Source organism: Mustela nivalis (genome assembly GCF_964662115.1).
Source record: "Mustela nivalis genome assembly, chromosome: 1".
In the NCBI taxonomy this organism is placed as follows: Eukaryota; Metazoa; Chordata; class Mammalia; order Carnivora; family Mustelidae; genus Mustela; species Mustela nivalis.
The window spans coordinates 207,173,407-207,199,361 of NC_139020.1; the positions used below are offsets into that span (position 1 = coordinate 207,173,407).

The 25,955-nt window shown below is 55.5% G+C and overlaps 1 protein-coding gene and 1 long non-coding RNA gene across 11 annotated transcripts in view; one reads left to right on the forward strand and one right to left on the reverse strand.

Annotated features, from left to right (window-relative positions):
- CACNA1A (calcium voltage-gated channel subunit alpha1 A) overlaps positions 1-12,474 on the forward strand; it is a 285,358-nt gene extending 272,884 nt beyond the window's left edge. For 5 of the 10 annotated variants that reach the window (XM_082729516.1, XM_082729517.1, XM_082729513.1 and 2 more), the window contains 9 exons: positions 4,703-4,810; positions 4,948-5,048; positions 6,227-6,336; positions 6,453-6,591; positions 6,745-6,858; positions 8,223-8,258; positions 9,337-9,523; positions 9,837-10,093; positions 10,863-12,474. In XM_082729516.1, coding sequence (XP_082585642.1) covers positions 4,703-4,810; positions 4,948-5,048; positions 6,227-6,336; positions 6,453-6,591; positions 6,745-6,858; positions 8,223-8,258; positions 9,337-9,523; positions 9,837-10,093; positions 10,863-11,579 — 1,769 coding nt within the window. In that variant the 3' untranslated portion in view covers positions 11,580-12,474. The remainder of the gene's footprint in view (positions 1-4,702; positions 4,811-4,947; positions 5,049-6,226; positions 6,337-6,452; positions 6,592-6,744; positions 6,859-8,222; positions 8,259-9,336; positions 9,524-9,836; positions 10,094-10,862) is intronic. The other 5 variants (XM_082729522.1, XM_082729521.1, XM_082729519.1 and 2 more) reach the window with 3 other exon arrangements.
- Positions 12,475-14,772: 2,298 nt separating this feature from the next.
- Positions 14,773-15,953, reverse strand: LOC309864403. The gene is made up of 2 exons (XR_014311505.1): positions 15,150-15,953; positions 14,773-14,943 (listed from the first exon to the last, which is right to left on the reverse strand). It is a non-coding gene; the product is annotated as an uncharacterized lncRNA (long non-coding RNA).
- Between the last annotated feature and the right edge of the window lie 10,002 nt (positions 15,954-25,955).

The window sequence follows — 25,955 nt, forward strand, 5'->3', positions numbered from 1 at the left end:
CTCCATTTACTTCTAAACACACTGAACTCCTTTCCAGCAGACAGAGGGCAGCATATGGGAGAATGGACTAACCTCAGTCATACAGATCCTCCAAAAATTGGGAGGTCATTCTTAGCCGGATACTTGGAAGAGAGAGGGCAGGTCCCTCCGCTCACCTATTTGTCCCCTCTCTGTCCATCCCTCTCCCTCCTCCGTCTGTCCGTCCCTCCTCCCCACCCCTCTGTTCTCTGCACCCAGGAGAATCTCATCTTTGAGGAAAGTCCTTCTCTCATGTTTCTCTTTTTCCTGGACGTTGTGTCTGAACCCCTGAATTCTCCCTCCAAGGGACTCAGTCTGTGTCCTTTCATTGCCCCCTTGTCCTCCTGCTCCCTCTGGCTGTGCACTGAGGGCAGAGCCAACCACCAACCCAAACAGAAACCCAGTTAGCAGATCCAAACCCCCAGCCACATACTAGTACTCCGACTTCTGCAGAGAGCACACGAGAGCTGTAGAAACGTGGAGCCACCGTGCACTACCAGCCCAGACAGGTGTGGGGGGTGGTGCACGGAGAAAAGATAAACCAGAGCCAACTATTACCAGACATCTCTGCACCTGTCTGGCATCCCCCGTGCCCACATGGTCCTCAGTCCTGACATGCCACTGGTTGTAGGGGACCTCAGCTTCCCAAAACAGGAATTGTCTTAGAAAGGGCCACAGCCCAGGCTATCCCCACCCAGGCCCAGCCTGGACACTCATTCAGGATTCCACAGGGCTGACGAGCCAAAAGACCACTATCCTGCCCTTTAATCTCCCCCAAAGACCAGACTCTCTCTGCATGTGGGATCTGCCAGAACGTGGAAGGTTCTGGGATGGGCCTCATGGGAGCTAAGTGGCTTTGACCCAGGTGCACCAGAGAGGGTGACCTCCTGGCATGTTATTATCCACCCAGAACTGCTGGCCACGCTGGCCGTGGCTCACTGAACGAGAGCATTCATTGAGTGCCTGCTGTGTGCCCAGCCCTGTTGTTGGTATGTGGGACACAGACCTGAAAGAGGAATGAATCGCCAGCCCTCATGGGGCTGCAGGCAAAAAGGCGACAAACAATAAGCATGATAAATTCGTGGAGTATGTAATGTGTTGGAAGGTGAGGCATGCAGGGGGAAAGATAGAGCTGGCGAGGGGTAGGGGCTGGGGATTCGGGTGGGGGGAGGGGTAAACCCTAGGTCAGCCAGGGGCTGATCCTGCCCCCAAGGGTTGTTGGCACTCTGGAGACATTTCTGGTTGTCACATCTGGGAGGGAGCTGGTACCAGTGGCATCTGGGGTGTAGAGGCCGAGGCTGCTGCCAAATGTCCTCCAGGGACAGACTCGGAGCCCAATGTCACGCAAAACAGCATACAACAGGGGAGGACCCAGGATGGTAAACCCTGGGACACAACTGGTTTGTGAGGGACTGTTGCCTGCGTCCAGGAGGACCTCCTGATCCTGCCCTCACCCCACCCCAGATGTTAGTAATTCTGTCCCTGGAGGAGGAATAAGTCTGAAGTTCAGCCTGGAAGGGAACCCCAGGACCCCAGAAAAGGCCACCTTGAAGTCCCCAAAGGATTCTCCCTTTGTTTAAATGTGAAATGACAATCCCGAATGGGAGACTTCCCAGTGAATTGAAACAGAAACAGTTGGAGGTGGTGATTCTTAGCCAAGGGACAGTTCTATCCCCTGGGGGACACTTGGCAATGTCTGGGGACAGTTTGGTTGTCAGGACTTGGGGAAGGAGGTGTCACTGGTACCAAGAACGTGGAGGCCAGAGAGGCTAATCACCACCCTGCAGTGCATGGGGTGACCCCACACCCAGAATGATACAGCCCCAGGCATCCATGGTGCTAACTAGGTTGAGAAACCCTGCCCAGATCCCTTACCTAACCCACATGCCTAGTGCGAGCGCAACAGTCCGCTCAGGCGTCGTAACAAAATACCAGAGACGGGGCAGCTTAAACGATTTATTTTCTCACGGTTCCAGAGGCTAGAAGTCCAAGATCAAGGTGCCAGCGGGGCTGGTTCCTGGTGATGCCTTCTCCTCGGCTTGTAGATGGCCACCTTCTTGCTGTGTCCTCGCATAGCCTGGGGTCTCTCGCTTATAGGAACAGCAGTCCCCTGGGATCAGGGACCACCTTTATGACCTCATGTAACTCTGATTACCTCCTAGAGGCCCTACCTGCAAATGCAGTGACACTGGGGATTAGGGCTCAAACATGAATTGGGGGAGGGGGACACAATTCTGTTCTCAATGGCAGGTGTGTTCCTTTTCTTCACAGAAACAGGAAACCTATAAGCTAGAAGGAGAACGTGACTTTTACTAGGAAATGCCACAATCTCTTTTTTCCCTCCCTGGGTCTCTGAGAAGGAGCCACACAACCCCCCCCACCCCACCCCGGGCACCTCAATTAGCTACAGCAGACAGCAGATAGAGCTGGTAATTCCAGCTGCTTCCCATAAGGAAAGAAAAACTATGAGTTAGTGTCAAGGGTCTTGAGAGCTTAACAACACGGGGGGTTTTCCCAAGGGTCTCCCATGATAGTCCTGAACTCTCAACTTGAGTCCTAACCCACGAATCAACCCCACTCCCATGCAGCTTGGCCTGAGTGACCACACACCCCTGCATCACCAGTGGTGTAAAGACAGAACGGACCGTGGAGTTCGCCCTCTAGTGGGTGAGATGGGGAACAACATGACGAAGTGATTTGAAGGAATGCGAGAGAGGCAGAATGGCATCCAAGGGAATGGCGGGAGGCTGTGTCAAGGAGGGAAGCCAGCTAGAAGACCTGTTTGGGTTTGGGAAGGGACCTGAAGGAGGTGAGGTAGGAAGCCACATGGATATTCGTAGAAAGAACGATCCTAGCAAAGGAAATAACCTGAGCAAAGGCCCTGAGGCAGGACCATGCCGGGCATGTGTGAGGCACAGCAAACAGCCTGGAACAGAGTGAGCAAGGGAGGAAGTAGAGGAAATAAGGACAGATGGCGCAGGGCCTTGTGGGGTCACGGTGAGGACTTGGGCAATCACAGGAGTGAGGGAACAGAACACGGAGAGCTCAGAGCAGAGGCATTGGGGGATTGACTCCAACCGGGCCGGCGCCCTCTTGTGGTGGAGGCGGGGACGGACACAGATTCCTGAGCAGAGGCACCTGCCCTTCTGCAGGCAGGTCAGTCCCGCGGGGCCTCAATAGTCTCACTCCAGAACGAGTTCTGAGCTTTACCTGTGCACTGGTAAAAAGGCCCTTCTGGAGGATCTTTCTCAGAGTAAAGATGTGTGTGTCCAGGGGCACATGTGTGAAGGTGAGCGAAGGCTCCAGAGAGTGTCTGGCAGACGTTTATGCTTTGACCCACATCTGCTGAGAAGCTGGACCCGGGCTCCAGCGGTGGGGCAGGGGTGGCCCGGGGAAATGGAAGGGCAGGGAGGACAGACCTGGGCAAGGAGAGGTCCACGGGGAGTGGAGGCAAAGTGGGATGTTGGGGGTGCCGAGGCTAGGAGCTGCTACTCAGCCAGCAGGCCGATGGCTGCTAGAGTTCTGAAACACTTCCCTGCTGGCTGGTACTGGCCCCTGCCCTTCCCCCATCTCCGGGACCTCCCCCACCCCACCCCACAGTCCAGCAACTACAGGGTTAATATTTGGCCCAACAGGGGGCCTTGTGGGCCTTGCTCTAGCTGTCCCTCCATACCTGCTGGTAACAGTTTGGAACAGCGCCCCTGTGCCCAGAGTTGGGGAGTCGGAAACAGTAGTAGAAGGGGGGTCGGGCTGGTGTAGCGGTCAAGATGGAGGAGAACATGCCCGTGCAACAAACAGCCCTGAGTTCTCCCACCGACCGAGATTTGCTTCCCATTCCTGTTCTCTGTCCTTCCTGGGTGGGCAGGGGGCTCTGTTCACCAGCCACCGTGACAGAGTTTTGGAAAAAGAACACAGGAATGCCCCCTACAGGCCACTAAATCCCCTGACCCTGAAGTGGCCACTCAGCACGCTCACGCTTCATTGGAAAGAAGTCATCACACAGCCCCCTGGCCAAGCCCAGGGGTAGGAAGAGCCAGGCTCCTGGGCAGTCAGGCTGGACGGACCAGGAATCGCTGGCAGGGAGCCTTAATGACCTCCGTGGGCGGGGTGAGGGACCGAGGATCAGCAGTGGCTGAAGGTCACATCCGTGGGAGGGGAGACTTGGTTGAGGGAGAAACCTCCCCTATCAGGGCTCCTCTGGGACAACCCAGCCTCTCCGAGGCTTAGCACGAGGCTCTGCCTCGGACCTGTGGGCTGCTGTCATAGTCATTCTTTGGCAGGACACTGTCCTAAGGCTGCACACATACTAGCTGCTTTGATCTTCAGACCATTCTGTGAGGTAGGTCCTACTGCTGTCATCCCATTTTGCAGATGGGAAAACTGAGGCACACAATGGTAGCCTAACACCTGAGCCATGCAGTGGGTAAGTGGGAACCAGGCTGGGACCTGCGCCTTCCCGCTCCTCCTGATGCTGCCTGTCCCCCCCACCCCCAACATAGCCCCCCCCACGGACCAGAGCCCACATGGTCATTTGTCCTCTGGGTCAGGCCTGCAGGGAACTGGTGACCCATGGCAAGCAGGATTCCAGGGCCTGAGTTGGCAGGAGCTGCTGGCTTTCCAGCTGCCCCGGAGTCTGGCTGACCCCCAGGCAGGCAGTCAGGGCCTCTCTGTGCCCACGTTGCAGGCGGAGCTGACAAACAGCAGATGGACGCTGAGCTGAGGAAAGAGATGATGGCCATCTGGCCCAACCTGTCCCAGAAGACACTGGACCTGCTGGTCACCCCCCACAAGTGTAAGAGCCGCTCCTGGCCTGGCCCTGGGCTCTGCCCTGCCAGGGTGGGAGGGGGCAGGGAGAGAGGAGGCTGGAGCAGGGGCTAGGCTGGCACACACAGGGCCCACACCCACGGCGACCTCACCCTGTGCCCCCAGCCACAGACCTGACCGTGGGCAAGATCTACGCGGCCATGATGATCATGGAGTACTACCGGCAGAGCAAGGCCAAGAAGCTGCAGGCCCTACGCGAGGAGCAGGTACGGCCCTGGGCCCTGGCCCCCTCCCCGCTGGTGCTCTTTCCCCTGCGGGCCCCACAGTGACAAACCAGAGCAGCAGGGCATGGCCAGGACGCAGGACAGGACACCGGAAAGTAGGGCCGGGCCGTGGAGGCGGCCCCGATGAATTCATCTGTTCCCTCAACACTTATTGGGCATCTACTGTGTGCCAGACACTGTTCTCAGACCTGGGGGCGGGGGGTGGGAGGGGAGGGGGCATGCAGCTGTGAGCAAAACAGACCAGAATCACTGCAGAGCGGACATTCCAACAATAATAAGTGACTAACATGGCAGGGAACAGTAAGTGTCCTAAGAAGGCATGCTGGGGGAGAGGGGTGCAGTCTGAAACCGGTGATCAGGGAGGCTGCCTGGAGGAGGTGATGTCGGGCAGAGACCCAAAGGAAAAGAAGAGGGAGAAAGCCACGTGGATGTCTGAGGGAAGAGGGCTCCAGGCAGAGGGAACAGCAGGGCGGAGGTCCTGTGGCAAGACTTTTGAGTTTGGAGAAGAGCGATGCGGCCAATATGGCTGAACACAGAGAGCAAGAGGGGCGGCAAGGGGGCGCCCCGTCGCTCAGTCAGTGAAGTATCTGACTCGTGATCTCAGCTCAGGTCTTGAACTCCGGGCGGTGAGTTCAAAAAAAGAATGGAGACAAGGGTAAGAAAGTGAGAGGGCAGACTGTGGAGAGCCTTGGGGGCCCTTGACACGTTTTGTCCGGGTCTGATGGGAGGCCCCGCCCCCGGAGAGAAGTGACTACACTCAGGTGGTCGCTGGCGCCCTCTGGTGTCCGGGGTGGGTTAGGGCTGGAGCGGGGAGCCAGGGGAGGAGGTGAGTGGCACAGTCCAGGTGAGGCCACAGGGCCAGAGCTCGGTGAGAAGTGATCCTGTTCTGCACGGACTTTCAGGGAAGAGTCTAGTGGACTAAGCTGATGGAGCGAACCTGAGTGTGTGTGTGTGTGTGTGTGTGTGTGTGTGTGTGTGTGTGTGTGTGTGTGTGTTGGGGGTGTCAAGAATGACTGCACTGGGGGGCTGGGGCTGCGGGGAGAAGCATTGAGTGTCCTCTGCACAGCTGGCCAGACCCGGAGCCTCGAACACCCTCCCCAGCCTACTCACTGCCCCTGCCTGTCCACCCTGTACCCACACACTGTTCTCTGCCTCTCCAGAACCGGACACCACTCATGTTCCAGCGCATGGAGCCCCCGTCTCCAACCCAGGAGGGGGGCCCCAGCCAGAACGCCCTCCCCTCCTCCCAGCTGGACCCAGGTGGAGGCCTGTGAGTGTGGCTCTGGCCAGGAGGTGGGGATGGAAGAGCAGGGGGGCACCCTTCCCCAGTGCAGACACTCCTGGAGTGCCCACCGCCACCCTGTCCTCTGTCCCCCCCCCACACAGGATGGCTCATGAAAGCAGCATCAAGGAGAGCCCATCCTGGGTGACCCAGCGAGCCCAGGAGATGTTCCAGAAGACAGGAACATGGAGCCCAGAGCGGGGGCCACCCACCGACATGCCCAACAGCCAGCCCAACTCCCAGGTGCCTCTGTCCCCCCCACTGCCTCCCAGCTCCCAGGCCTAGGCAGCCCAGGAGGGAAGGGTGTGGGCCCCACAGCCGCACACCCACCAGGCCACCCCTGGGGCCCAACGGTCGGGCCAGGAACTCAGCTGGCCTTGCCCTGATGCCCCACAGTCTGTAGAGTTGCGAGAGATGGGCAGAGATGGCTACTCGGACAGCGAGCACTACCTCCCCATGGAAGGCCAGGCCCGGGCCGCCTCCATGCCCCGCCTCCCTGCGGAGAACCAGGTGAGGGCTTTCACCCACCCGCCCTGGGGCTGGACTCCTGGGCCCCTGGGGTCCAACACACAGCCCAGGGCATCTTCTTTCCTCTGGGACCCGGGCTTGGCGGGGGGACCCACCTGCGCTCTCCGCAGCAGGGGGCAGGCCCATCCTGGAGGGCCCAGAAGGCCTGGCCCTCTGAGCATCTCTCTGATGGAGAGCAGAGAAGGGAAGGGGCTCCCCTGGAGCAGGACACAGTCGTCACTGCCAAGTGCTTTCCAGCTATCCAGGTTGGAGGGGCCAAGGCAAGGGGATGTGGAGGTCATGTGGGGGTGTTGGGAGGAGGTGGTGTGTCGGGGCTGGGTGAGCTGCGCGGCGCACACACACACACACACACACACACACCATGTAGGCATGTGCTCACACTGCACACACACACACACATATGCATGCACATAGGTCTGCTATCAGGAATTTGGCAGGTCCTAGGACCTGGTAGCAGAGTCTGGGGTGGGCCTGGAGGCAGCTGGGGTTTGTATTTCCTGTCTGGTCTTTGTGGGGGCCAGTGGGGGGAACAGGGGCGTATGCCTGGTGTGTGTCTGTGTGTGGCTGGCTGCTTTGCCCAGCTGCAGAGGCCACTTGGTTAGCGGGGCGGGTGGTGGGGTGGGGAGATGCGTGATCCCGCTGCCCCAGGCTTGCAGGGACAGAGGGGCCAGAAGCCAGAAGCATGGCTGGCTGCCCGCCCAGCCTGAGAGGCACGGTGGCATGTGGGGCCGGGGCGGGCTTCCCGTGTGCTGTGCCGTGGTGTCTGCACGGAGGGGTCAGCGGTAGGGGGAGGCTGTGCTGTGCCTGGCGGGGCCAGGGTGGCTCAGGGACCTGGCTGGCCTCTGGCTGCAGAGAACCTGGGTCGGGGGGCACCTAGCTGCATGTGGCTGCCAGCCCCCTTACCCCGTCCACCCCCAGGACAGAGTCGCTGGGCCCCAGGAGAGGGGTGGGACAAGCCAGCTGACGGCCGCCCCCTCCCCAAGCTTTGAGTGTCAGCCGGAGCCAGGGCTGGGGCGCATTGCATGAAGCAGAGCCCAGGGCCAGGGGCCTGTGGCCACGCCATCCCATCTGTCGGTCTCGTGCCTCCGCCATCTGTCTGTCTGTGGTGTCTCCTGTCTGTCTCCTCTGTGCCCGTGGGAGGCTGGCCAGCCGGGCCTGGGGTCACCCACGCACCAGGGACTTTAACCTCTTTCCCTGCTTCCCTTGCTCCCCTCCCCCACACTGCCCAGGTTTCTCTCCCCAACCGTGGCATCTCCGTGTACCACCTCTCCCTCTCCCTCTTGGCTTTTATATTTATTTTCTTCTTTCTGTTTTTCTGTGTGCACCATCCCGTGGGGCTGTGACAGAGGAGAAGGGGCCGGCCACGTGGGAATAACCTCAGTGTATGTACCTCACCGCCCGCCTCCCAGCTGGGCTCCGGCCCCCTCTTCCCGCCCACCCCCCCTCGTGGGAGTCCTGTCATCTCTCCACCCCTTGGACCCCACCCCTTCGTTGCAGACTGCACCCCCCTCGCCCATGAAGCCCCATCCTTGTGTGTTGTGTCCTCTGTGTGCCCTGCTGGGGGGGGCGGGATCTGCCCCCCCACCCCTCCCCCATCTTCACCCCCAAACCCCCAAGCCAGGAGGTGCCATCTTTCCAAGAAACCTGATCCGCAGCCCCACCGGGCCCACGCCTTTTCAGAGGCTCTCGTTCCCCGGACGCACCTCTGACCCTCTGGTGCTGAAGCCTCATGTCCCTTAAAACCGAAGTGCCACTGACCACTCAGCTGGGCCAGCCCCGGGCACCATCCTCCTCCTCCCCTCTCCCAGCAGCAGAGAACCACAGGCTCCTCTCCGGGGCCTGACCTGGGAGGTGCAGCTCCCACAGGCTCCCAGACTGCAGGCCAAGAAGAGCGGGTCCCCCCAGGGCCTCAGGTGCCAGGGCAGCCCCTCCAGGGCAGGCTACAGGAGCCAGACTTGAGTGACCAGGAAAGACGGGTCCCAGCTCACCCGAGGAAGGACAGTGAGCTGGAATTCTTGGTGCCTGGCCCTGGGCGCATAGGAGGCCTGACCACTGCCGCCCCCCCTGCCCTGCCGTGGGAGGAGAGTAGGCAGGATTGAGGGCAGGGCCCTGCAGCCCCGCGGCCCCAGGGGACACTCTGGATGGGAGAAGCTGTCCCCTTCAGCTTGCCTGTGCGTCTCTGGCTGAATGGCCAGGGCTGGGCGGTGGTACCTCCGGGGGTGGTTTTGAGAAGCAGCAGGAGGGCATCAGACGGGGCCTCCCAGCAGGCGCCCAGGATGGGCCTGGGAGGAGGCAGAGGCATCCTGGGATCCTGGTGGATCGGAAGCCGAGCCCCATGGCCCACTCGGACTCTGCCCCGGGTGGTCACACCTGGTCACTGAGGTCTGATGGGGCAGAACGGACCGGGACCACTTGGTGCAGGCAGCTGACCCTGGCCCGCTGGCCTGTCCACCCTCCCAGACCATCTCAGACACCAGCCCCATGAAGCGCTCAGCCTCCGTGCTGGGCCCCAAGGCCCGGCGCCTGGACGACTACTCCCTGGAGAGGGTGCCGCCTGAGGAGAACCAGCGGCACCATCAGCGGCGCCGGGACCGCGGCCACCGAGCCTCTGAGCGCTCCCTGGGCCGCTACACAGACGTGGACACAGGTGGGCTGCCCTGCGGGCCCCAGGAGACAGAGGAGGGCAGGAGAGGAAGATAGGGCAGAGTAGGGCAAACATGGAGAGAGAAAAGGAGTGGCCTGGGTGTGGAACAGGACTCTCAGGGGACAGGACCAAGGGACCCCGAGCTGGGCCAGGGGCTGCTCAGAGCCTGGGGACCAAACAGACCTCCTTGGTCCAAGAGAAGAGGCCCCTTTCTAGAGCCTGCACCACCCCCCAGGTGACCTCCCGGGTACACATCTCACCCACTCCTCCTTTACGGCCATCTGTTTGTCTGACCCCCACCCCAACCCGGGCCCAGGCTTGGGGACAGACCTGAGCATGACCACCCAGTCCGGTGACCTGCCGTCTAAGGAGCGAGACCAGGAGCGAGGCCGGCCCAAGGACCGAAGGCACCGGCAGCACCGCCACCACCGCCACCACCACCCGCACCCCCCACCCTCCGAGAAGGAGCGCTACACCCAGGAGCCGCCGCCTGACCACGGCCGGGCTCGGGCCCGGGACCAACGCTGGTCCCGCTCGCCCAGCGAGGGCCGTGAACACATAGCGCACCGGCAGGTGGGTGTGGCACTGGGCGCCCCAGACCTGAACCTCTGGGAGACCAGTGGGGGGCGGGGGGCACACCATAAAAGCCCCTCCAGGCAGGGTCCTTCCTCCCCACTGTGACCTCCAACCCTGCCCACCATTGGGGTCCCCAAGCTCCCGGGGATGGGGAGAAGCCCGGCAGGGGTAGGCACTGGCTCCCCACTCTGCCCCCCCAGCCCCCCTGCCCGCCCGCCGCCCCCTCCCCTGCCCCGCAGCTGCTTCCTCTTTGGTTGTGGATCACGTTTGAGTTTCTGGCCAGCGCGGTCCTTATGGCTCATGCCCCCGCTGGCTGCCTGCTGCCTTTTGCTTTCCTTTAACCCGGCTTCCGTTTTTGTTTCGATTATGATTTCTGTCCTCTGGACGCCTGTGAGTAATTTTTGAAACTTCTGCTATTTAACCCCGAAACTTACAAAACTCCATTTCTCATTTCTCTTTTCACTTTGTTGTGTTGGTTTTCGACTTCCCCTCCCTCCTTGTCTGACTCCTCCTCCCCTCCTCCTCCTCCCCCTCCTCCTCCTCCTCCTCCTTCACCTCCTCTGCCCTGTGGCTGTTGCTTTTCTCCTTTTTTTCCATTCAAATGTCCTGTGTCCCCCTCTCCTCCTCCCCCGTCCCTCCTCCGTCCCTTTTGGTATTCCTCTGCCCCTCCCTCTCTCCCGCCCGTCCCCTGTGTCTCCTCCGTCTCCTTCTGGTTGATTTTGTTGTATCTTTTTTTTTGATTTCCTTTGTTTCAATTTTCGTGTAGGGCAGTAGTTCCGTAAGTGGAAGCCCAGCCCCCTCAACATCTGGTACCAGCACTCCGCGGCGCGGACGCCGCCAGCTCCCCCAGACCCCCTCCACCCCCCGGCCACACGTGTCCTATTCCCCCGTGATCCGTAAGGCCGGCGGCTCGGGGCCCCCGCAGCAGCAGCAGCAGCCACAGCAGCAGCAGCCGGCGGCGCGGCCGGGCCGGGCGGCCCCCAGCGGCCCGCGGAGGTACCCGGGCCCCGCGGCCGAGCCTCTGGCCGGGGAGCGGCCGTCCGCGGGGGGCCACGGCAGCAGCCGCTCGCCCGCGATGGAGCGGCGGGTCCCGGGCCCGGCCCGGAGCGAGTCCCCCAGGGCGTGTCGCCACGGCGGGGCGCGGTGGCCGGCGTCTGGCGCGCACGCGTCCGAGGGGCCCCCCGGACCCCGACATCACGGTTACTACCGCGGCTCCGACTACGACGAGGCCGATGGCCCGGGCGGCGTTGGCGGGGAGGAGCCCCGGGCCGCGGCTTACGACGCGCCACCCCCTGCGCGACACACGTGCTCGCCCAGGACTCCCCGGGCCCCAGGCCCGGCCTGCGCCTCGCCTTCCCGGCACGGCCGGCGACTCCCCAACGGCTACTACCTGGCCCACGGACTGGCCAGGCCCCGCGGGCCGGGCTCCAGGAAAGGCCTGCACGAAGCCTACAGCGAGACCGACGACGACGACTGGTGCTAAGCCCGGGCGAGGTGGCACCCGCGCCCGCCCGGCCCCCCCACGCACCCCACGCACACGCCCCACGGGGAGGAGCCGCGCACAGGCCGCGGGGCCACCTCGCTGCCACCTGCCCAGCACACAGGGGAGGCCCGGAAGGGGCCCAGGAGAGGACCTGCCGGACGACCCCAGGCTCTGGAGGGAGTCCCCAGGACCCGGACACACCAGGGTGTCCCGCAAAGACCCTCGGCCAGAAAAGCCGCTCCTGGGCGGTGATGCGCCCCCCACCCAACCCCGACCCTCCCCCGCACGACGGGGGCCCTCGGGGGGGGCAGACAAACCACACAGCCAAGGGATTCGAATTAACTCAGCCATTTTTGGAGAACCTTGGGGAAAAATGGAAATTTAAAAAAAAAAAAAAAAACATTTTTAAAAGAAAAAAAGGGGAGAAAAAAAATCGCTTCTATTGATGAGTTTTATCATCTCAATCGAATCTTTCCTTTCCCTGGTGAACGCGAGCTGGTGGCCCGTGTGGCGGAGAAGCCAGAAGTGAAGCTGAAACCCAGCGTCCCACACAGACCTCCACCAGACACTCATACCCCACACACGTTCTCAGACACACACAGGAGTGCTTGCTGGTTATACCAAACCCTACTATTACTGCCTGCAGAAATCAATTTAAAAAAAAACAATTTTAAAAAGGACAAAAAAATTAATGATTGAGAAAAGAAGCATTTTTTCTGACATTTGGTCCTGCTTGAAATAACAAAAGAAAAAGAAAAAAAAAACACCACCACCACAGATTTCCTTTGCTTCTTTTTTCCTTTTTCCTACCTTGTTTGAAAACTGTGGGCTTGGGACTGTGAATTACTGCATGACATTCAAAAAGAAAAAAAAATAATAAAAAAGTTGAATCAAAGGGCTTTTGATTGCACTGGTCTTTATCCCTATGCAAAGCGCTCCCTAGGTCTCTTTGGGGGAATGGTAGAAGGAGGCCCTTTGAACGTATTTGAAAGTAGCCAAGGAAGCTGTGACTCTCTAGGCATCCAGTCTTGGCGATGTCTGGGTGTTGCTCCAGAGCCAACAAAGAACAAGGCAGACAGGCTCTGTGCCTCACCGCACTTAGCGGCCAGACCTCTAGAAATCCTGGCTACCTTAACAAGCCGAGGAAAGCCAAGGCCAAAAGCCAGGTCTTTGCCAGCTGTTCTGGCTGGAAGTTAGAGCGGTGCCCCCACTGCCACCCCACACCTCCATCCTCAGGCACCCAGGTCTCCAGCCATCTGCCTGCCAAACAGGTTCTATCTAAAAGCAACCGTTCTGGAAGATTGACCATCCTGCATGACTGGGCCACTGGGACCCCAGAGAGCACCTGTGAGGTCCCAAACATTAGCAGAACTCCTATGGGAAACACCCTGGCAGTGGGGAGTCCTAGAGCTCAGTCAAAGCAGCCCACCCATGGGTGCGAATGGATGGTCATGGCCAGCTCAAGATGCCAGCAGTGTAGCAGACGTATAGGGGCAGGTGGGGTGCTTACAGAAGGGACTGACAGCCCACCCAGGGCACCTGTCTATACCCTCCCACTCCAGACTTATGGAAGCTGACCCCACAGATGGAGATGGTAGAAGACCCCCCTCCCTGACCCCCATCCTCAGGGCCTCACCTCCCTGCCTGTTCTGTGAATGCCTCTGTGAATATGGCCAAGAGCTACAAAACTGCAGTCAGTGAGGTTAGAAGATGAGAGGGCTGTGTTGATTCAGGTGAGCAAAAGGCCCATTATAACCCCTTGTTCAAGTTGAGCTAAGAGGCCTTTCTTTGGAGCACCTCCCTAGAGAGGGTTTCAGAGAACCCCACAAAATCTATAGACACAGAGAGGGGGGTGGTCCTCAGGGAACATCTGGGTAACAGAAGAAGGAAAATCAGAGGCCAGGCAGCGGTAGACTAACCACAAACATCTACCACACCCCATTGGGGACAGTCACTGGACCTGAGGAGCTTGGCCCTGCCACCCTCCCTAGAACCACTCCCAGCTCAGCTCCAGCCTCACTGACTGTGTGACCTTAGGAAAGTGACTTAACCTCTCTGTGCCTCTGTTGTTCCATCTGTAAAACAGAAATAATAATAAGACTATGACAATTAAGCGCATTAGTCTATATCAGCTGCCAGCAAACTTTGCCTTAAAGGATCAAAGAGTAATATTTTCAGCTCTGTGACCCAGACAGTCTCTGTTGCAACTCTTCAGCTCAGCCTTTGTACCAGGAAAGCAGCCAGAGATAATAGGTTAATAAGTGAATGTGGCTGTGTTCCAATAAAACTTTATTTATAAACAAAAGCAGTGGGCCAAATAGGGCCCTTGACCTACATCTGACATTCCCAAACTTTTTGGTATCAGTGCCTTCTACATTCTTTTTTTTTTTTAAAGATTATTTATTTATTTATTTATTTGAGAGAGAGAGAGAGAGAGAGAGCAGGGGGAGGAGCAGAGGGTTAGGACAAGCTGACTGACTCCACGCTGAGCTTGCAGCCTGACATGGGGCTGGGGCCCACAACCCTGAGATCATGACCTGAGCTGAAATCAAGAGTCAGAAGCTTAACCAAATGAACCACCCAGGTGCCCCTCCTCCTTCACGTTCTTAAAAAAATTGTGGGGGGCGGGCGCATCTGGGTGGCTCAGTTGGTTAGGCGACTGCCTTTGGCTCCAGTCATGATCCTGGAGTCCTGGGATCGAGTCCCACATCCAGCTCCCTGCTCGGCGGGGTGTCTGCTTCTCCCACTAACCTCTCTCCTCTCATGCTTTCACTCTATCTCTCAAATAAATAAATAAAAATCTTTAAAAAAAAAAAATTGTTGAGGACTCCAAAGTATATCTATTAATGTGGACTACAGTCACTTATGTTTACCATTTAGGAATTAAAACTGAGAATTTTTTAAACTATGTATTACGTTTGTGGGGTTTTTTTAAGATTTTATTCATCTATTTGAGGGAGAGAGCAACACAAGCAGGGGGAGCGGCAGTCAGAGGGGAAAAGCAGGCAGAGGGAGACACAGGCTCCCCACCGAGCAGGGAGCCAGATGCAGGAGTCAATCCCAGGGTCCTGGGATCGTGACCTGAGCTGAAGTCAGATGCTCAACCGACTGAGCCACCCAGGCGTCCCTACATACTAGTTTCTAAATCGCAATCAATAATAAACCTACCAATAGTAATAAAATAAAATAAACCTTAGAGTAATAATATTTTTAATGAAAAATAACAACTTTTTCAAGGAAAAAAAAACCATGAAAAAAGAGGCTTTGTTTTACATTTTTTGCATCTCATTCATGTCAACTCACAGAAGACAGCTAGCTTCTCTTCTGCGTTCAGCTTGTTCCAATATCCCACATCTTTTGGAAACTTGACCACACACGTGTGAGAGAATGAAAGTATTAAAGGCACAGGACATCTTAATAGCATTATCAATAGTATCGTAATATATAATGTGTTCTCTGAACCTCCCCGTCTCAGAGTGAGCAATTGCTTACCAATGACATTATCACCATGGCACCAAAGCAGAAAGTTTGACAGACCTTGCTCTAGACCCCAACCACCCTTGACCTTACCTTGGGCTAAGAAGGCTGAGAGACTCCAAACGACAAGGCAGGCAGACCTCCTTCTATAATCATGACATCTAGGAAGTGACCAAAAAGCTAAATAGAGGGTTTTGACTTCCTGCCCAGGCATTTTAGCCAATCACAACCCCGGCAGACTTCTAGAGCAGCTGCCTGCCCAAGGCAGGGCTGGCCTCTGGCAGAGGTCCACCTCCCATGGTGCCGAGGCTATTTAGGAGCACGTGGGCCCATCTGCAGCCAGGGAAGCCACAGCCATCTGTCCATGAGGGAACAAGGCCCACTGCCAGAGCTCCCCAACGACCCCAGGACCCAAAGGCCAAACCTGTGGCTGAGTGTCAGGAAGCTGGACCCCAGGCCTCCGCCACCCACACCTTCGGGCTAGAGCAGGTGTAAAAGGCCCAGGAGACTCCGAAGGAGGGATCAGGAGAGGAAGAGGGAGGGTGTGACTTGGCTTAAGCCCTGGTTTCACAAATCCCTCAGTCCCCGGGGCCTTAGCCACAACATCTGGAAGGCTGACAAAGGGGCAAGGAAATGGAGACTCTGAAAGCCTGGCCTGCCATGCAAATGCCCTGGGCAGCACCCCTCCTGGGGAAAACAGTCTGAGGAGACCCAGGCTTATTACAGATGTGTCCTCAGTGCTTCCTGTAATCCACAGCCTCCAGTTGCTATCTCTCTGAACCTCAATGTTCTGTCTGTGAAATGGGAACTTACCACTGTGTCAGGGAGGCAACACATTGCCTCTACCCTCTTAGATTCAGTGATTGTGGCCTGTGAATTAAGCTAATGAATGACAGATTAATAGGGAAAAGGCATATCATTTTTATGAATATTTACATGCATAGAAAAGCAGTGAATTTCAAAGAAGTGATTAGACCCAGGGGTTTAGATACCATTTTAACAAAGAAAAGGGGATTTGGGCTTCCAGGGACGATAAATGGTGGGGAAATGACTAGGAAATGTCTGGTAGAAACGAATGGAAGATAAAGGTTATATTCATAAGGTTTGTTGATGATACAGGCTCGTTTTGGTGCCTCTCTATCTTCAGTGATGAGTCACTCTTCTCTTCCTGATTTAGGAGAAAAGGGGACATCTTCAAAAAGGGAAATTTATGTCACTTTCTTAAAAGGAAATGTATGCCCTGCTTTTAGGTAGAAAAGGGGAGAACAGAGGCCTCTTCTGCATCTCACTTGCCTTCAGCTTAAAATAATCCTTTCGCTAAAGTGGCATATTTGGGGGTGGCAAATCTGACCCCCATCAGCTGTCATCAAAGGACCGGCAGAGTGTGGATGGGTGACAGCGCTTGGCTCGAAGACTTGTGGGAAAGCCAAATCCGTGTGTGGGCGCCAACCAGAGCACCCCAATATGGGAACTACTAGTTCCTCAGGAGCTCTGTACAGCATTGAGGTGAAGTCCTGATTTTCGGAAGCAACCAGAAGGAAGAGGACTGGGACAAGATGTGCAGCCAGGAGGCTGCACATTGGAAAAGCCTCACCGACACAGTGAACCAGGTATCTCACAGAGATGCGCACTTAGAGTGATAAAACAGATAGGTAAGAAAAAGTAAAAGGAAAACAAACGGCTTAAAAAAAAATTAAAGACATAGTAGCAATATTGCTGTCCTAGGACCAATATAACAAGTTACCACAGTCTGAATGGCTTAAAACAACACAAATGTGGGCGCCTGCGTGGCCCAGTCGTTTGAGAGTCTCCCTTCAGCACGGCTCGGGTCATGAGCCCAGAGTCCTGGGATTGGGCCTGCATCGTGTTCCATGCTCGGCGGGAATCCTGCTTCTCCCTCTCCCACTCCCCCTGGTTGTGTTCCCTCTCTAGCTGTCTCTCTGTCTGTCAAATAGATAAATAAAATCTTAAAAACAAAACAAAAAAAAAAAAAAACAGGGACCTGGGTGGCTCAGTGGGTTAAAGCCTCTGCCTTCAGCTCAGGTCCTGGGATCCACATCGGGCTCTCTGCTTGGCAGGGAGCCTGCTTCCCCCTCTCTCTCTCTGCCTGCCTCTCTGCCTACTCGTGATCTCTGTCTGTCAAATAAATAAATAAAATATTTTTTTTTAATTTATTGTCTTACAACTCACGAAGCAAGAAGTCCTAAAATCAAAGTATTGGCAGAGTCAGCTCCCAACTGAAGCCTCTGAAGGAGAATCAGTCTACAGCTTTCGTCTAGCTTCTGGTGGTTGCTGGCAATCCTTTGGCATTCCTTGGCTGTGGCTGCGTCACCACAATTTCTGCCTCTGTCTTCACCTGGCCTTGTCCCTGTGTCTCTGAGTATCCTCTTCTGTCTCTTATGAGGACACTTCTGCTGGATTTAGCAGCACCCCCAATCCAGTATGATCTCATCTCTGTCCTTAGCCTAATTACATCTGCAAAGATCCTATTTCCAAATAAGGTCCCTGTGATTTAATAAAAAATACATTTGGGGATGCCTGGGTGGCTCAGTCAGTTAAGCATTTGCCTTTGGCTCAGGTCATGATCCCAGGGTCCTGGGGTCAAGTCCCACATGGGGTTCCTTCCTCATCGGGAAACCTGCTTCTCCCTCTGCCTGCCACTCCCCCTGCTTGTGCTCTTTCTCTCTCTCTCTCTCTGACAAATAAATAAAATCTTTAAAAAAAATTTATATTTATATATATATATATAGAGAGAGAGAGAGAGAGAGAGAGAGAGAGAAATATATTTGGTCTTTGTCCCCAGTTCCTTGTACAGATCTTCTAAAACCCTTGGAATTTCCTAAGTCATAGGAATGTCTTCTATCATTCATAAGGGGTCCCCCCAACTTTTTTAAAGGATTTTTTTAAAGTCATCTCTACACCCAACGTGATGCTCGAACTCACAACCCCAAAATCCAGAGTCACGTACTCCACTGACTGAGCCAGCAAGGCGTCCCCAGAAGGAGCCCCTTTAGATCACACCTGAGTTTATGCTAATGAGCCAGGATTAGGGGTACTCTTATGCCCCTCACTCCCAACCCACCGCCTGGACTCCTCGCTCCACCCCGCGGGTTACCTGATCAGTTACCCCATCACGCCTAACCATTCGCCCTCTGGCCTCTAGGTGGCGCTGCCTATCCGGTGCACCTTGACCCTAAGAAGCTTCAGGATCGGGCTGATCACTAGAGAGACCTAGTCATTAGAAGGGGGAGCTTTCAGGCCCACCCCAACCTCCGTCGCCCTCTGTGTGCCCTACAGGAGCTAACTTCACCCTGAGGCTGTGTCTCAGCCACAAAATTACTGTGATGAGGAGTCGCCCACACACTTGCCAATATTGGCCATTGGTATGGACTGAATGTTTGTGTCCCCCCCAAAATTCAAAGGTTACAATCTGGTTCCCAGTGTGGTGGTGGTTGGAGGTGGGGCCTTTGGGAGATAATTAGGTGATGAGGGTGGAGCCCCCATGAATGGGATCAGTGCCCTTGTAAAAGAGACCCAGGAGTGCTCTCAGCCTTTCGAGAGCGTGAGGACAGAGCGAGAAGGCGGTGTATATGAATCAGGAGGCAAGCGGACCCCGCCAGACACCAAATCTGCCAGCGCCTTAATCTTGGACTCCAGCCTCCAGAACTGTGAGCAATAACTCTCTGTTATTTATAAGCCCCCCGGGCTCGGGATTCTGTTACGGCAGCCTGAGTGGACTCAGACAGCTGAACACCTGCTGAGGGCCTAGGGGATATCGCTGCGGAGGATGACGGGACAAGGACTGCTGGCCGGAGAAGCATCTTCAGAGGGGGTGGACACGGAACCGCTCTCATTCCACCCCTGCCCTGGATCTGCCATGACAGCCTCATCTGCTAAACGTAACACCCACATTCCATCTGGCCTCCTGTGCCTGCCTGGAATAGCAGCCCGAGCCCCCCTGCAGTCTTCCCAGCGTGCCCACTACCTCGGGCCCTGTGAGCTTCCCAGAGCTCCAGGCCCCCTCCCAGCCTCCCACACAGTTCTGCCCAGGCCCACCCCCCCTTCCCCCCACCCACCGTGCCCCAGCCCTTAAACATGAGAACAGCCTCACCATGTATAACATATCTTCCAAGACTATGTTTCCTCTGTGAAAATGAGCTGGAGGGGGGCACCTGGATGGTTCAATTGGTTAAGCATCTGCCTTTGGCTCAGGTCGTGATCCCAGGGTCCTGGGATGGAGCCCCACATTGGGTTCCCCTGCTCGGTGGGGAGCCTGCTTCTCCCTCTCCCTCTGCCTGGAGCTCCCCTTGATAATGCTCTCTCCTTCCTGAAAATGAATAAATAAAATCTAATAAATGAATGAATGAAGGAAGGAAGGAAGGGACCCAGATGCCTTTTTCTCCAAAAAATGCCTCCTGAACTCCACATTTCCCTGTAAGATTAAAGACCACATTGTAATAATCAGCCGATTGGACAACCAAAAGGCTCTCAGAGGTCTGCACCTTGTTCAAGGTGGTGTCCCCAGCCCAGTTGCAGTTCCTGGCCCCCCAAGGAGGCGCAGGGGAGCTATTGTGGAGCTAAGGTTGCACCCGCAGGACAGGTCAATGGAATGCGCAGGTGCATCGAATACGCAGCGCCACCTAGAGGGCAGAAAGCGAATGGCTAAGGCGTGATCCGGGAACCCGGGGGTGGAGCGAGGAGTAGAGGCGGTGAGGGGAGGGGCATAAAAGTACCCCTAATCCCGGCTCCAGAGACAGAAGCTGGACCAGCGGGGACATCACGGATGTAAATGCCCGGCCGCTCTATGGGAAGAACTTTCTAACAACTACTCAGAACAGGACAGATGACCCAGGAAGACGGGGAGGCGTTCAGGAGCCAGAGAGGCTGGTCTCCCTGTTTTTGCCTCCACTTTCTCAGGAAGAGCCCAGGGGAGGCGGGAGGGCAGGAGAGGACTCTGGGAGCACAGTGCGAGGAGGGGCTGGCTAAGAGAAGTTGAGGAAGACACCTGCAGATGAGAAACCTGTTCAATCACTTGTCCAAGATCTTGCCCAAAGTCACACAGGGGGGAGAAAAGGAAGAACCTTAAAAACTCACCCAGCTGGTTTCCCTCCATTTGGCCCTGTTGCCTCCCACAGGGTGACACCACACCCCTCTTGGCTGGGACATAGTGACCTCTTGCCCTGTCCATCGTGCCATGACCCCTTTTTCTGATTCTTTTGTCCTTCATCCTAAACCACTCCCAAATGCTGCCTCCCTGCCACCAGGGTCACTGGGCGTGCACACCACTAAGCCACCAGCGAGAAACAACAGTCTCCAGGTCTTTGAACTTCAGGTGGTCAGAAGTCCAAGGTGGACCAAACTTTGCACCAATCTCTATCCACCACCCCTCCCCACTGGCCACAGACAGTGAGGTCCTACTGCCTCAAGAACAGAAGACAATCAAAAGCCCCCTGGAAGGGGTGCCTAGGTAGCTTAGTCGGTCATGGGATTGAGCCCCACATCAGGCTCCCTGCTCAGTGGGGAGTCTGCTTTTCTTTCTCCCTCTATTTGCCTCTCTCTCTCTCTCTGTCCAATAAATAAATAAAATCTTTTTTAAAAAAAGTTCAATTCCATGACACTTAGTACATTCACAACATTATGCAACCTATCACCTCTGTCTAGTTTTGAAATCAACCTGTCCCTGTGGGCAGTCATTCCCCACCCCCCCTCTCTCAGCCTCTGGCAACCACCAGTCTACTTTCTGTCTCTAGGGAATTGCTTATTCTGGGCATTTCACATGGATGGGATCATACAATATGTGACTTTTTAGTCTAGCTTTTTTCACTGAGCATAATGTCTTCAAGGCACACCCACGTGTGGCACGTATCAGGACTTCATTCCTTTTTATGGCTGAAGAACGTTCCATGGTAGGGTTCCACCACACTCTGCGTATCCGTTCATCTGCTGATGGACATCTGTGATGCTTCTACCTTTTGGCTGCTGTGAACCAAGCTGCCGTGTACAAATATTTATCTGAATGCCTATTTTCAATTATTTTGGGTTTATACCTAGGAGTGGAATTTCTGGGTCCCAGGATAGCCCTTTGTTAAGCTTTTGGAGGATGGTGAGGTTATATTTTAAATAATACATTCATTTAATGCCACAAATCCAAAATACAACCATTACAACATGTAACCACTATAAATAGTATTACAATCTTTTTATTTTTTTTCCCCTAGGAAGTTTTTAAAACCCAACCTGTGTGTTTTCCTCAGAGCACCTCTCAATTTGGACCAGCCATGTTTCAACAGTGCTCGGGAGCCCCATGTGGCTTGTGGCGACTGTCCTGGATGGCACAGGTGTGGGTTCACACTCCCAGGACCGTACTTTTTTTTTTTTTTTTTAAGATTCTATTTATTTATTTGACAGAGAGACAGCAAGAGAGGGAACACAAGCAGGGGGAGTGGGAAAGGGAGAAGCAGGCTTCCTGCTGAGCAGGGAGCCCAGTGCGGGGCTTGATCCCAGGACCCTGGGACCATGACCCAAGCTGAAGGGAGACACTTAACAACTGAATCACCCAGGCACATACACCCCCCACCCCCAGGATCGTTCTTGAGCTCTGTTGTGCCTGGATGATCACCCCCTCCACTGCCCATGAGTGGCTGGTGCAGGACCCCCCCATCTGTGGGCTTGGATCTGGGGAAAGTTGGGGATGCCTGCAGAGATGGGGGGGCAGGCTGTCCTCCAATCCCTGTCCTGCTGCATCTAGCCCACACAGGCACACATCCTGCTATGACTGTCCCCATCACCACCCCCAGTTCCTGTGTCGATGCCCTAACCCCCATGGTGACGGTACTATGAGATGGAGTCTTTGGGAGGTGGTGAGGTCATGAGGGAGAGCCCCTGGGAATGGCAGCTGGGCCCGCATAAAGCTCCCTCCGCCCTTCTGCCTGGCAAGGACAGAGTGAGAAGATGCCACCTATGAACCAGGGAGAGTGCTCTCCCCAGCTACATCGCCTGCTGGCTCCTTGATCTTGGACAGGCCTCCAGACCTGTGCAAAATCAATGTCTGTCGTTTAGAAGTCCCTCACTCTGTGGTCCTTTGTGGGAGCAGCTGGAGCTGACGAAGGTCCACCCCACCCTGGGACCTCAGGCTTGTAATCCACAAAAAAGGAGTAAAACCGGAAGGATGTGAGTGTGAGCAGAGCTCACCACGGTAGCACGTGATGACGCCAGAAAGCCAGGGAAAGAATGGGGTTGTGAGCCCCCCCTCCCCCTCTCCCCCGGGGGAAGGAGGAGGCAGGGGCCTTGGGAATCCCACGGGAGTTGCTGGCTGGGAAGGCCCCTGCAGGAGGCCAGGGAGACCCTTCGGGCCTTCTCCAGCCACCCATGGGGTCCCCCTGAGTCTTGGGGGTCATCCACTGGGCTCTGGTATGGAGCTGAGCCAGAGAGACCTCAGGTCAACAGGCAGCCAGCCGGGTCTGCTCTGGGATTGCTTCTTGGGGAGAGGTTCCCAGCATCTAAGGGCACACCCGGTCAGGCCTGAGGCCACACCAGGCCTCCTTCTGACTCATTCATCCTGGTGAGGACCCCGCAGCGGAGGCGGAGAAATCAGCCTTTAAATATGGCTCAGCACCATCTGATGCTTCGGGACTGATGGAAGGAAGCCAGCGGCCGCCCCTGACCCAGCCAGCCTCCCTCCACACTGGGTTCAGGCATCCCCGCCTCTCCGCCTTGCCGCCCCTTCCCTCGCAGGCTCAGACGTTTTAGGCTCCCTGTAAACGTGAGATATAAAAAGAAGCGTGGGGAGGGCGCCGGGGTGGGGAGGGGAGCGGCCACTGGCTTGCTAAGAGACACCGCCCCCATACTGCCCCAGCATGGCAAACACCCCACCCCCCACTCCAAGAGGTGCAGGCGTGTGCCTGCGTGCAGACACTGTGACAAGCCAACATTTAGCATCAGGCATAAGGAGGCCAGCCAGCTGGGGGAAAGCCAAGTCTGACTTTGAACAGGCCTCTCTCCTTGGCCAAAGCTGGGCCCCAGAAAATGCAAATTGTGCAAATGCCCCCCCTCCCTCAGCCAAGATAGGTCAAGCCTGCCTGGGGAACTTACCTCCCATGGAGGACACAGAGACATCCTGATAGGGCTCCAGCCCTGGACTGGCCCCTCACATGCAGGATGGGCCCAGATACAACAGCATCATCCGTCTGTCTTCCTAGTCCCACCTCTCCTGGACCCCACTTCCGGCCTGCACTTCTGCCCTGGGTGGGAGGGTCCACCTCTCCATGCCCCTTGCTTCCTCCACCCAGCTGGTCCCCGCCTTCTGCTCATCCACCCACCCATCCTGCAGCCCTGGAGCGCCCACACCCACCCAGAGCCTCTTAGCATCCATCTCCTGCCTCTGTCCGCTCACCACCCTGGGCAGCTGACCAATCCCTTTGTCCCGCTGCACCCGCACTTTCTGCTGTGCCTTCTATGATATATTGAGCACCAGCTATGTGTCAGGCACAGGCCCAGGAGCCAGGGATGCATGGTACTGAGTAAAATAGGCATTGCCCAGACCCTCCAGTCAGATGGAGGAGGCGGACAGCACACTCTAGTTGGATGAAGAAGGCAGAGAGCACATCCAGGGACCTACATCAACAAACCAAAGGACAAAGCACGGACGTAATGAATTTTAACTAGGATGTACGCTGCGAGTAAGCAGTCCAAAGCACTGTAAGGAGGCCAGCCTTCCTCAGAAGGGGAAGGGAAGGTGTCCATGAGACTGAGGAGCAAATTGAGGACCAAGATGCAAAGTGCATCCTCCTTGGGACTGTTTGGTCTCTGAGGGCAATAGGGAGCCATTGAAGGCTCAGGAGAGCTGGCATGCTCAGACTTTCATTTGTAAAAGCTCACTGACTTACAGACAGAAAGTGGATCAGTGATTACCGCGGGCTGCAGGAGGAAAAAGGGGAACAGAGGTTCAGTTTGGGAACTTGAGAAAGTTCTGGAGACCAATGGTGGGGATGGCTGTGTGACAGTGTCAGTGTAGGCAAAGCTACTGACCCTTCACTTTAGAATGGTTAAAATGGTAAATTTTATATGTCTTGTATGACAATTTTAAAAAGTAAAAATAATTTAAAAAGCAAAAATAAATTGTTACAATGGTAATTTTTAAAAAGATTTTATTTAGGGACACCTGGGTGGCTCAGTTGGTTGAGTGGCTGCCTTCGGCTCAGGTCATGATCCCAGCATCCTGGGATCGAGTCCCGCATCGGGCTCCTTGCTTGGCGGGGAGCCTGCTTCTCTGCCTCTGCCTGCCACTCTGTCTGCCTGTGCTTGCTCTCGCTTCTCTCTCTATGACAAATAAATAAATAAAATCTTTAAAAAAAAAGATTTTATTTATTTGACACAGAGAGAGGGAGGAAGCAAGCCCAAGCAGGGGGAGCACCAGGCAGGGGAGCAGCAGGCTCCCAGCTGAGCAAGGAGCCCAATGTGGGGCTCGATCCCAGGTCCCTGGGATCATGACATGAGCTGGAGGCAGACACTTAACAGACTGAACCACCCAGACTTGCCTACAGTGGTAAATTTTTATATTATGTATCTTTTAAGATTTTATTTATTTATTTGACAGACAGAGATCACAAGTAGGCAGAGAGGCAGGCAGAGAGAGAGAGAGAAGGAAGCAGGCTCCCCGCCGAGCAGAGAGCCCGATGTGGGGCTCAATCCCAGGACCCTGAGATCATGACCTGAGCTGAAGGCAGAAGGTTTAAGCCACTGAGCCACCCAGGCACCCCTATTATGTATCTTTTAACACACACACATACACAAAAAGTTATTGGCTAAGGGGAAAACAAAACAACCCACATGTCCATCGATGGATGAATGGATAGACAGACTGGGTTCTAACCATACAATAAAGTATTCAGCCAGAAAAGGAGCGAATTTTGATTCACGCTGGGACACAGATGAATCACAAAAACATGCTAACTGAAAGAAGTCAGACACAAAAGACCACAAATCCATGATTCCACGGATATGAAATATCCAGCACGGGCAAATGATCCACAGAGACAGAGAAAGATTGAAGCCTGAGAGAGGGGGGACCAGAGTAGCGGCTAATGGCTACAGGTTTACCTGGGGCCATGGGAAAGTTGTGAGATGGATGGAGGGGATAGTCGTGCAGCAGGGTGAAGGTGCTAGATGCCGGGCGATTGTACACTTTAAAATGGTGGCTCAGTGGTTTGGGCTGCTGCCTTTGGCTCGGGTCATGATCTCAGGGTCCTGGGATCGAGCCCCGCATCGGGCTCCCTGCTCCGCAGGAAGCCTGCTTCCCTCTCTCTCTCTGCCTGCCTCTCTGCCTACTTGTGATCTCCGTCTTTCAAATAAATAAATAAAATCTTTAAAAAAAAAAAAAATAAAATAAAATAAAATAAAATGGTTAAGTTAGGGGATGCCTGGGGGGCTCAGTCGTTAAGCATCTGCCTTTGGCTCAGGTCGTGATCCCAGGGTTCTGGGATTGAGTCCCACATCGGGCTCCCTGCTCAGTGGGGAGTCTGCTTCTCCCTCTCCCTCTGCTGCTCCCCCTGCTTGTGTTCCCTTTCTAGCTGTCTCTCTCTCTCTATCAATTAAATAAATAATATCTTTAAAAATAAATAAAATAAAATGGTTAAGCTAGGGGCGCCTAGGTGGCTCAGTCAGTAGAGGGTCTCGAGTCTTGATCTCAGGGTCATGAGTTCAAGTCTCACACTGGGTGTAGAGCTCACTTAAACAAACAAACAAAGGTTAACCTAATGTTACAAGTATTTTGTTGGAAGGAAGGGTGGGAGGGAGGAAGGAAGGAAGAAAGAAAGGAGAGAAAAGAAAAGAAAGAGGAGGGGCGCCTGGGTGGCTCAGTGGGTTAAGCGTCTATCAGCTGGGGCAGAGCCATTACCATGC